Source organism: Aptenodytes forsteri, unplaced genomic scaffold, assembly GCF_000699145.1.
Source record: "Aptenodytes forsteri isolate BGI_AS27 unplaced genomic scaffold, ASM69914v1 Scaffold119, whole genome shotgun sequence".
In the NCBI taxonomy this organism is placed as follows: domain Eukaryota; kingdom Metazoa; phylum Chordata; class Aves; order Sphenisciformes; family Spheniscidae; genus Aptenodytes; species Aptenodytes forsteri.
In genome coordinates this window covers 4310510-4322770 of record NW_008796165.1, presented here as the reverse complement: position 1 = coordinate 4322770, position 12261 = coordinate 4310510, and the positions used below count along the sequence as shown (strand labels likewise).

The following is a 12261-nucleotide window of genomic DNA, read 5'->3' as shown; positions in this document are numbered from 1 at the left end:
GGAATATACTGGTAAGATATGTTCATTTAAACTTCATTATGAAATCCAGGCATCAAAGGAGGAAAAATTAAAACAGGACAATTTCAGGTGTGGATTGAAATTTCTCTCCTTAATAGCCTCTGGACTGTGAGTGCAGTTACAGATCTCTTGAACAGCCCAGTGTAGTCCCTGACTGTTGTTGTGTTTTGTCATTTTTAATTTACAAGCTAAATATTCTTATGGCTTTTCTGTCCTGAGAACTAGCGGCGAGTGTTCAGACAGCCAGAACGCTCTTAAATGAGGCTACAGGTGTGTGGAAGGGAAAGTAACATTGGCATGAAATATCCAGCTGCTTTGAGACAGGTTCCAAAAACGGTTTCCACTGTCTAAGAGCAGAGAATGCATAAAGTGAAGTAGTAGAAGTAATTGATGAGTCTTTCTGATTTAAAACTTTGTTCTTAAAATATCGAAGCTATTGGAGGTTTCTGAGTTTCTGAAATACTAACCTGCCACTGGTCTGAAAGCGAAGTCTTCCCTGTTTGCCATTTTTTGGCTAACGATGAGAGGGAGTTTTACTGATCTTTTCCATCTTACCGGGCTGGATAGGCAAATGCTTTGTAATTGAGCTGTGGCAGTCATTTGTAACGTGTAGCATAGGAAAGGTGAGAAGACCCCATCTCCTTCCCCTATTCCCCTCCAGGAAGTGTTGGAAAAAGTACAGTAGTGGTGTTGTGTTTGCTAGCAGAACATGCACAGCCTTGCATATTAAGGCAGGCACTTAGCCAGAAGCTTTGAATTATTGTACCCTGACATTACCCACTGTAACTTTTAGCACTCTGGGCCCATTACTTTGGCTTCCTGCCCAGTAATGTGCAATTTCCACTTACATAAGAAGATGTAGCAGGAGTAATGACTCCTTGGAGGAGGTGTTTTCTTTTGCAGCAAATCAGCCCAGGGCCAGCAGGTGTAAGTTTATAGACACAGTCTAATAATGGCAGCCTGCACTGTTCTCCTCTGTTAATCCAGCAATAGGTGGAAAGGAACAGATCTGCCTTTGCAAACTTTTCACTGTCTACTGACTTAATTGCAAAGTCAAGCTCTTGTAAATGGCCATGCAAAACTCTGATTTTCCTTTTCTTTTTCTTTTCCAGGCACCCCAGAATGCACATCAGAACAGGGCTGATGGATGCCCATCTCTACTGTCTGAAGAAATATGTGGTAGACTTCCTTGTAGAAAACAGGTAAGAAACCAAGCAATACACAAGGCAGTAGCAGGTGTTTGCATTGACATACGGTTCGTACCAGAGCTTTTAAAGGAAGATTTGTTTCATTAAATGGGCTAGCGTAAAATAGAAATGTAAAAGACATGAGTTTTCAAAATGCTTTAACTACACTAAAAAGAATGCCAAGTGTTATGTCTGAGTTTCTTATTCAGACTTTTTTTTTTTAAATCTAATAACAGCATAAGTGAAAGCTAAAATTTCTGCATCCCTTGTTTTCCTAATGTATCTGTGCTTTTTGGCTGCTCGTTTCACCAGGGCTCCCCCATTGTTAGAGCTGTGAATACATTTCTGACCTTTGATTTCCCCCACCACAGTCTGTTTTGGCCTTTGCAATCACCTTTTCTCTCTCCCTTCACATCTACCACCACTGCAGGTGGGCTATCTCTGTAGCATCCTATGTTTTTAGCTTGTGATGTTCCTCTGTCAAAACTCTGAGACCACCCACTGAGAGTAAGAAAAACATCCATTTATGGAAGTAGAGAAGGATCTTAGCTATAATATTTCATGAAACAGACCAAAAAACCCCCCTGTTTATCTTTAAAAAACAAACAAATGAACAACCCCCCTCACAGTAAGTAGTTCAGTTTTGGAATGATGTCCTGTTCCTAGACTTTTTGTAGTGCTCTCATGCCCATTACATCTATTGAATGCTCACTGAGTTCTCAAGAGTTTTTCTCCCCTTTTAAGTAAGATAAGTGACAAAGGGGCTGACTAAGTGTTGTGTTCACAGTGCTTTTCCTTAGCACATAAACTGACATGTGAAAAAACATTGGTGGGCAGGGGGATTTGTGGTAGTCTTGACCATATACAAATCTGGTGATGCAGTTGGATACATGATTGAAGAAGCTCTTCTGGAATAAGGTTGTGTGAGTGAGCTAAAGTGGAAAATCTGTGTTAACCCCCAGGGCAGTTTCTTGCCATGCATAAGAATAAAGCTTATCCGATGCTGTGACTGGCACATGGGGGCATTGTACAAGTCATTTTAGTTCCTGTTTGTGTATGGGAACATGTCTGAAAGGTGAGAAAGCTTCAGGAGCAGCAGATGATTTAAATCTGGAATAAGCTGTTTATTCAGTGTATTTTAGAAAGTCGGTGACAGTTTGGACTTCTTGTATTTCCTGTGGTAGCATGAAGCGGTGTTTACGGCTTTCTTTTGTCATAATACAACATGTAGAACTCATTTCTTGAAATCCTAGCCATCCACATTTCTGGAATATTAGACATTTCACACATTCAGTTCTTTTTTCCTGGTATTTCATGCTGTTTTGAATTTAGATCATTAGGTCTGTGGGACAAGGACAGTCTTTGTCAGACATGCCACAGTGCGTGACACAATGAGGCCTCTAAGCATAAATAGTGGTAACTTCAGATTTCAAGGCTTTATGCTATTTCCATTGAAACCGGTGAGATCTTTGGCTTTGTCAGTGGTGGCATTTTACCTTGTATTAACCAAAGCCAGCAGAGTGAAATCCTGCTCTGAACTCCTCCAGTTGCCCCCAGGTCTCCCTAGAACAAGTCTACTGACTTTTCGCAACTATGACCAGTTGTTTTTTTGTTTTCTATAGAGAGGTCTTTCTGTCTTCACTGTTTTATGAAGCTGTGCTTCTTTTCTGTGACACTTCCATGACAAATATGTAAGAAATGCTGTCTAGCTGCTGTAATTAAGACCTGATAGCAACATCTGGTTTACTAATGGCAGGTAGCTGCTTCATTTTCTCTATTACACACATGCTGCTTATTCAGTCAATTGAGAGAGAGAGTCAATTGCAAGTAAAGTGCTTAACTGGCAAATCTGCGGAATGGGACTTTTGCCATGAGGAATAACTTGGGCTTTCAGGTTCCTGGCATTGGTGGGCATTTGCAGCTTATTTTTCTTCTCTGAGGAAGGGGAGGACAGTGCATACCCGAAGATCGTTCCATGTTTGGCAGCAATATGCCAGGACTTTTGAAAGACCCCGTGGAATATTTTTGCCTCAAAAGTACTGACATATACATAATTGTTTGGGTTTAAGGATTCTTTTTAATGCTTTGGTTTTTAGTCTAGAGAGAACCTACAGTAAGATTTTGCCTCTCTGCAGTTCCACACCAGGACTGGAGAAGCTCAGATGCCTTGTTTAAGCTGTGCGTGTTTAAAACTAACAGCAGGGACTGAAGCGAACAGTGAAGCTCTTGTACGGTGCCAGGAAGTACTGACACAGTGTACTTCCTCAATATTACAATATTTACATTGTGTTAATATTTTAACAGCGGGGTTTGATGGCAGGCAGAACACCTTTTTTCATTGTTTGTAGCTCAGTGAAGCATTTACATTTTTTTTAAAACTTTATTTTGACATACAAAAGCAGAAAAGATGTTGCCCAGCAGTAAAAAATTCAGATCCTACAACTGGCTATAGCTGACTCTTTTGCAGAGGAAAATTATGATTACTTCCAGGTCAAAGAATTACATGAAAACTAATGTGGTTATGTATGTGGGATCTGTTGCTTCAAATGGGATAAAAGCCCAGTGTAGTCCCAGCTTAGCTGCAAAGATGTGGCAAGAACAAGCTCTCCCCAAGTGAATGTAGTTTGTATATAGCTGCACCTGTAAGGGTAAATTGCATTCCTCCACTTTGATTGGATTAATATATGCATTGTATGTAAAGTCCAAAGTCACTAGCAACTAATATGAAAACAGGAAAAGAGAACATGAAATGGCTAAGCCTTTGTTTTGTCCAAGTATATGAATCTTGCTTTAGGGTTTGGGACAACTTTGTTACATGACACCTCTGGAAAAAGGCTGAATTTATTGTTCAGCTCCAGAATGGAGTCATGATACCAAGGTTTTGCCATCAGCTCGGCCACTGTCTTGCTTTGTGGTACTAGACAGGTCCCTTAATTTTTCTATGCACTTGTTTCCTTTTCTGGGTGGTATTGTTTGGAGAATAATCAGTGTTTGTTTGGCAGCAGTGACATTCTACTATGGGGGATGTTAGGAGAGGTCAAAATACTGTTTGGTAGTCTGTAACTCCGTTCATAGTCCTTTAATACATTTTTATGAACTACTTTAAAAGGACTGAATAGTAGCTTCTCCTGCCTGAAGTTTTATTGCACTATAGCAAACCAAACAAATTCTTGAGTTTTAAAAAGCAGAGATCACTAGTGCTTTTAAATACAAGTCAGAGGAAATGGTCTGTTTATTAGAACCCCCCAGACAAAAATAAAAAATATCACGCCCCTAATGTTGTTTAAACCTGGGGAATTTATTTTTTGGGGAATGAAAGTGCTTTCTCTTTCCTCTCCTAGAAGGAAAAAATGCATTTTGGCAGTTAAAATCCCCATCTCCATCCATCTCTCATCCCGTAGTTCAACGCTGCATCTTAGTGAAATTGAGCCTTCGAGGGTATGACAGTCCTACCCTGTCCGAATTTACCTAGGTCAAATGCTCATGGTTCCACAGTGACTTGGGGAACAGCTGAAGAAATTCTTGCCCCTAGCAGTTTGTTATTCCCTGTGGCTGGAGTTTACACCTTCCCTTCTCTCCACACTCCTGCATCACCGGGGCAGGTTGATTATCTGAGTGCTCCTTAATCAGCTCCAATGCACTGGCAGCCTCTGCCCAGGGGTGCCAGTAGGAGCACTCGGAGCTCTGCCCTGGGATGGGCATCTCCGTCCCTGCATCCGCAGTGGATACCCGGCACCAACGACTTCTGGGTCTGTTCCCGCTAGATTCACAAGAGGTCACGGACTGTACCCTGCTACCAACTGGATTTATCCCATCTGAACATGGACTGTGACCTCAATGTGAACAAGCAGCAGCTTGTTTGGGCTGAATTTTCCACTGATTATAACTGTCCCTGGGTTTTTTTTCTGCAGAGACCTTTGGTTCTTCCCCAGGTTCCTTTCTGCATCAATGAAGTTAGCGTTGCTGAGGTTGGTCTTGGTTTGGCAGATGTACTGAGTCAGCCGAATTGGATCACATCTTTGCACGGGAGGGAGGTCAGTTAAAAATCTGATCTCCCTGTATTCAGACGAGAGCTTTTCTTTCCTAAACACTTTCTTTTTCAGAATAAAGCTAACCTGAGGATCTTATAGGTGCTGCGCTTTGTGGTGTGGGGAAGACAGGCGAGCACTGGCCGTGTGTTGCAGGAGCTGCTCTGCCAGCACAGGGCAGGGATAGTTGAAGGTGAACACCTGCACCGCATGATGAACTGCACAATATTGCTTTTCTTAAAACGATCATTACATGAGCCGAGCCAGCAGGCTAGACAGAAGCAGAGGCTGTAGCTGGCTGGGGGCACGGCTCCACCCCACAGCTGGCGGGCCTCACACCCCTGGGGCCCTGGGGTGGCAGCCAGCACAGTAGCCAGTCCCTTTTTTGGCACTCTCCTGAGTGCTAGGTTGGAATTCTGCCTCGCTGCTGCATTCAGGGCAGATGGAAGAAGAGAGTCCTTATTCCCTTTCCCCTGTGAACTTCATCTGTAGCGGAGGGCAGGATCTAGGCCTGTGCTTTGTGAGCCTGGTGTGTTGCACAGGCATGCACTGATACTTCTTTACTGTGTGCTGACATTTTGCTTGCTAACAATCCCAGCAAAGCTGCTAGCAGAAGAAATGTGATCAAAGTGAAATTGCATGGTAGTTTGTGTTCTGTTTTTCCAGAATATTTCTAAAGCTGTAGCTTGGTGAAACAAGATACCTGATGTGGGGGAGGGCGAGGAGGGAGATAGATATAAAGCAACCCCTTCCCCTGTAAAGTTTTAATGTGGAAAATTCAAACTTGCTTTGGAAGTTTAAGTGTTGAAAATGTGTGTCTCTGTATATATCCTGTGTATATGCTTAAAAGCGTATGTAATATGCTTGAATGGCGTGTGTGTGTGCATGAATGGCATTGTGCCCACAGTCAGTTGTGCAGGTACAGATGACAACATTTGTTGTATGTGTAAGGATTTCACCCTGCTTGCAGCTGAAACCTGTAGAGAGGTGGAGGCTGCCATTTTCACCTCTCATTGAGGTAGACCAGAAAATTCGAAGCCAGATCAAGGCTGCCTAAAACAAAGCAGTATGTGGTCCTACTTATTGTTACCTCCCAAAAATCACTTTTGTCAAATTTCATCAGTGCAGAGCTTGTCATGAATATGCTAATCAAACCTTAGTTACAAGTTGGGCACACGAAAAGCTACATTTAAAAATACTAACTTTGCAAAGTTAAGCACTTGGCAGTTAGGAAGTGCCACATCTGAGGCTCCCTGTGCAACCTTTTGCTTCTGTATGTGCCACATATTATGGTACAGTCTCCAGTTATATGACTCTGTATGGTTTTTTTCCCTCTGTGACCATTGTATTGCTTCATTTGTGGCCTGAGATGCTCACTGAAGGAGATACTGTTCAATATTGTATGTAACTGCTGTAGTTCACCTGAAGGGCACTAGCCTTACTTGCTGCTCGCTTTTTAAACCTTGTTCTGAAGATAAGGTAAATACTTTCCTTTTGGATTCTTGGTGCTCTTCACTGATACTATAATGCTCTGCACACACTTCATTAACTGTCTTTCCAGCACCCTGATTAGTGAAGTAGCAGTCTTTCCCCATTCTGAAAGGGGGAAATTAAGGCACGCAAGAGCTGAAGTTTGAAGCATCTTTGTCTTAAGTATGCCATTTTTTCAGTCCTTAGTGTTATACAGAGAGCTCTTAATGTTGAAAGAATCTTTTTTCCATTGATGATAGCTGTCACAGGGTGACACTGATCATATCAAAAGCACACAATCAGTGGCAACCTGCAGAAATTAGATTTACGTTCAGCATTCAGCAGCATCTGTAAACTCCTCTGACAGAAGGGATTTTAGGAGGAAAAAAAAAAAATCAGTTCTTCAGGTATCATTCATTTGCCTTAAATATTAGCAGTTCTTTTCTCCTCTCGCAGCCCTCTGCCTTGTACATTTAACACACATGTTCTAACAAATGAGGCAGGCATTCTTCTGCCTCATTACACAACCTTGATTCATCCCCAGGGCATAGTCCATCTTTACATTGGGTGAAGAAGAGATGGAGATTGGGGAGAGGAAAAGTAGGTGAGTGTGTTTTTAAGGATTGTGTCATAATGTGTACACATGAGGTCTTAATTAAGGTTGTATAAGCAACATAGTTATAACTTTTCTTAATTTGAGTGCCCAAACTGTTACCCTGATGTTCTTTTAAGAGTGTGTGTGTGTGTATATGTGAATGTGACGCTTTTAGAATTAATCAGTGAGGCTATTGTGACTCTTGCTAATGGAGTAGCTGTTACCAACAGAGATTTATTGCCTTTCAGGTTAGCCACCAGAATGAGATGGGATGCTCTAAACTTCAAAAAATATCCAGCTCAGCCTTTGTAACCTTGGCCTGGAGCATATTCTGTTACTCTGTGGAATAGTGCATGAGCAGTCCAGTTACCTTGCAAAAAGAGAGAAAGAATGAAGCGTGCCCAGTGTAGAAGGACTCAAACAATTTAGCTGCAAAACAGGTCTCTTCCAAGCATGTGCAAACAGTGGTTTTTCAGACTTAGCTTGATGTAGTATGGGCACTTTTTATGTTTACAAATGTAATGCCCTGACGAAAAGGCAGCCTTGTGCCAAATTGCAAGCATGGAAGTGCAAGAGCTTTTCATCAGAGCAGCTGAAATATTTTTAACATGGACAAAACAAAGTATTTTTCCATAATTTTGTTCTTGGAAATAGCTGAGACATTTTTGATGAAGCTATCCAAAAAAAATCAGCTTGAGGCAAACACCTGGCATGGGTAATTTCAGCCAAAACAGTTAAACTTTGGCAAAGTTTACAAACAGATGAAGACAGAAACCTACAATAGGAAATGCTGGGCAATTTGTCTATACGCACCCCAGTTGCACCACCTCTGAAAGCCAGTCATCTCATTTTTTCTGAAGGCAAATGCCACTGTGTGTTTGCTCAGATGTTATGGCTTCTCTGTTATGCATCGGAGTGGCAATTGCATTTTCTAACATAAGGATATCTTTGGACTTAATGTCAAAACATTATGTCCACATATCTAAAACAAAGTTGTTAGCACACATCTTCCTCTTATACGTTGGAACATTTTACATACTTTTGTGGTGTCCTTCCTCCTTTTTTCCCCCACTCTTCCTCCTAAAAGCAAGGTAAAATTTTTATTGTGTTTAATAATGTGTTTTGCAAATCACCATTTTGTCCTGAATCTAGTACTTCTTAATTGTTGGGTGTAGAAAAAGCCACCATTTCCATTGTATAGTCACCTGGGAGCTGGGCAGCTCTGTCTGTGGCCAGGAAGAATGATGGAAAGACAAGAATGATAAACAGCAGTGCTGTGGTTATTTCGAAAAGTCTGAGTAAGCGTTCGCAGTGCCTTGTTCTGGGAACGCTGAGTGCTAACGTCTTGCTTGCCACCAGAGAAATCCACTTTCCCTGGGGAGCCCTCCTCTCGGGGTGCCCCCTGCGAGATGCTGAGCTGGAGCTAAGGAAACAAATGAGCTCTTCTGCAGTTCTTCCAGCGCTGGCTGGAGAGCTGCCTGCCAGAATTCACCAGTAGAGAAACTCTTCTCTGAACTGAGCAAATGTGCAGTAAGCTTTATAGCCAAAGTCAGTATGATTTGTTTGCAAAGTTAAACACCGGGGTTGTTTTTTTTTTTTTTAACTGCTGAAATAAATAAGAGCAAATCGTGTGAGGTCATAGCGCTCTGCCTTTCCAAACTGTTTCAGCTGCAATCCCAGAGCAAGTGTCTCTTCTCTGCACCCCTCTGCTCTGTCCAGAAAGTGGGCCAGCGCCAGGAGGGGAGAGGAAGGTTTGCTGTCTCAGTGCTCTGTATTCTGAGATCGGTGGCTGTGAAGAGAGCTGCAGCAGAGCCACCCTTCTCCTACCCGATAAAAGGCAGGGGCAGTATGAGATCTTTGAAAACTGGAGGTGCGAGTGACTGGCTCTGAAGCTCCTGCTTGGATGGCTGTGTGCTATGCTGTACACAAAGGCCCCTGCAGGTTTATATTAAGGTGCTGCCCAGACTAAACCAGTGCATTTTTTCTTTTTCCCCTCTAAATGCCTTTTTATCATTCAGGCTGTCACCTGTGTTTCCTGGCAAGGGCTGCTGGCTGGGGGAGGTCTGGCAGAGCTGAACACCCAGCTTTGGTGGTCTTTGTGTGGCTGCCTGAAAGATGGCTTAAAACAGAACCTGCTCTGTGAATACCTGCGAGTTAACATGTGTCAGCCGTGTGGCTGGAAGGTTTCTCCTTTGCTGTAAAGAGAGATTTTATAATGAATACTTTCCTTGTGATTAAAATGGGTAAATAAACAAATAGCTCCTACAGGAAGTATACTGTGTGAAGACGCGGCAAATAGATTGTAGCTTTCCAAACAAGGAAAAGGAAAAAAAAAAAACCACCCAAACCAAAAAAACCTCCCACCCAACCCAAGCTCCTCCTTAGTGTATTTAATCTATTAGAATGTGAAATGGCAATTTATCTTTCCCATTTCCTTTCCTTGTCAAACGATTTTTACTTTCCAAACAAGGAAAAGGAAAAAAAAAAAAACCACCCAAACCAAAAAAACCTCCCACCCAACCCAAGCTCCTCCTTAGTGTATTTAATCTATTAGAATGTGAAATGGCAATTTATCTTTCCCATTTCCTTTCCTTGTCAAACATATCCAGCTGTTGGAGCTTTCTCTGCTCCTTACTAGAAATGCCAAGACTTGAAATTTGTTGGTGTCCTCCTCCTCCAGAGTATCATTACCGTTATCTTTCCATGGTACCAATCAAGCTCACTCCTGAAAACCTCAGGAGAAAAAACCCTAATGATCCAAACTAGATTTAAATAAATTATGATTTTCAGCAAATCAATTCTGTAATAAATAAAATTCCTTTTCCTGTTAGCGGACTACCTGGGAGAAGACATATCTCTGGATGTGCTGAATTGGAGCTGATTAAATTCATGAATAACTGCAAATCTTTCTTTATGAGACCATGATACACTATAGTGGCCATGTACCTGAGATACTCGAAGCATGCTTGGTCACAGCACAGTATTCTGTGCACGTAAGCTGCTCCTAATGCAAATTTTTGTAAAGTAAATGTTAAAATTTGTTAATTTTGTCCTCTAAGTGTGATTCATAGCATCAGATAATGACCTCTTGGACTCCCTGTGAAAAGTGAATGTAGGGAGGACATGAAAAAGGTCATTCAAATGTCAGTGCAAATATTATGGAATCATAGAAAAATTTAGGTTGGGGAGGGACCTCTAACAGTCTCTAGCCCAACTTCCTGCTCAAAGTAGGGCTAACTTTTGTGTTGCTCTGGGGTTTTTTTTGCAGTTGAGTTTTGAAAATCTCCAAGGATGGAGACTGGGCCTTGTCCCAGGACTGTACCATTCACTGAAAAGTTGTTTTCTTTATGTCCCAACTGGAATTTCCCGTGTTGCAGCTTGCATCCATTGCGTCTTGCCCCTTTACTGTGCACCTCTTGGAAAAGTCTGGCTGTCTTCTATATTGCTTCACTTTTGGTAGTGGAAAACTGTAATCAGATCCCCCTGCAGCCTTCTCTCCTCCAAGCCGAACAAACCCAGCTCCCCCAGCTTCTCTTCCTGCGTCATGTGCTCCTGGCCCTCTTGGTGGCCTCAGCTGGGCTCGCTCTGATCTGATAATAAACATTAAAAATTGTTAACTATTTTTTCCAGTTTTATGCAGTTGCAGTTTCCTTGGGTAGCCTTCAGCCAAATTGACTTTTGTCTTCATATGAGATGTGGGTTTTGAACCAAGGAGGAATGATGATTCTTTTGTCCATCTATGTGCGCTTTTTTCTTTTTTTTCCTTAAGTCATTGCCACTTGGACAGTATCATCCTAAGCATTCTTTCATCAGTGCAGTACATTTTCTTCCACACAGCACTACTCGCATGCAAGATAATACTTGGGGTGAAATGATTATCTTACCTTGCTGGACATTTCCCTGTGAGGATATAATCCTTATATGTGATACCATGGCATATTTCTCTTGCAGTGGAAAACATAATTCTCCTATATTTTTCTGTTCAGATGATCTGAATTTCTCCCCAAGATTGTGAAACTTTCAAGAATTTTCAAGATAACGTTTTCCTTTTTTCCCCTCAGGTTTGCTTCTAAATCTCTTCTCTTCCACACCACTTCAGTCACTGACTGATCCTTCTGAAATGCTGAGAGTCCCCTTTTACTCACAAGTTTAATTTTTGGGAAAGAGAGCAAATAGTGATTGTTTCACTACTATTCCACTTCTCATAGTTTTTGTATTCTAGGTGTTAGTTCAATGTCAAATTTCATTGTACCTTAGCCAGTCAAATGAAACATGAAGAATAATAAAGATGTCTACAGCACTGTTGCCGACTTTATTATTGCATTGAATTACTGTGATGGGAGACTTTTAACTTCCTGCATATAGAAGGGAGAATAAATGCTACTAATGATGATAGGGCACACATGCCTGAATAGAGTAGCTAAGAGGTATCTTCATTAAGTCAGTGAATCATCAATAGATAACATTTTAAGTAGGTAGAGTATGAGGTAAGGGCTGATCTTAGAACACTGTCTTGAATCAAAGTGGAGCAACTACAAATTGCTTCACTTAAAGTGAAAAAATAAAAAGGGAGTATAGCATTTTAAACAGCAACAGCACCGTCTATGAGAAATGCTGAGTGCTGTCTAGTTAAGTTACCAGTTTTGAAGAAGTCAAAGACATGAATGTGGAGGAGGAGCGACATTTCCCTAAATCAAAGATGCAGAGATGAACTGTAGCACACGCAGCATTTTACACGAACCCTTTCTGGATGAATACCACCTGGAATGAATATTATGAATAAAAGTAGGCTTGTGAAGAGAGATGGGATTCATTGGCCAAAAAGCTTCATAGAATCATAAAATAGTTTGGGTTGGAAGGGACCTCTAAAGGTCATCGGTCCAACCCCCCTGCTGTGGGCAGGGACATATTCAACCAGATCAGGTTGCTCAGAGCCCTGTCCAACCTGACCTTGAATGTTTCC

General features: G+C 41.7%; 1 protein-coding gene across 1 annotated transcript in view; it reads left to right on the top strand.

Annotated features, from left to right (window-relative positions):
• Window positions 1-12261, top strand: part of EIF2B3 (eukaryotic translation initiation factor 2B subunit gamma) — a 103685-nt gene that overhangs the window by 51081 nt on the left and 40343 nt on the right. Inside the window, exon 5 of the mRNA XM_009287299.1 lies at window positions 1131-1220. Within this exon, the coding sequence (XP_009285574.1) occupies window positions 1131-1220 (90 nt within the window). The remainder of the gene's footprint in view (window positions 1-1130; window positions 1221-12261) is intronic.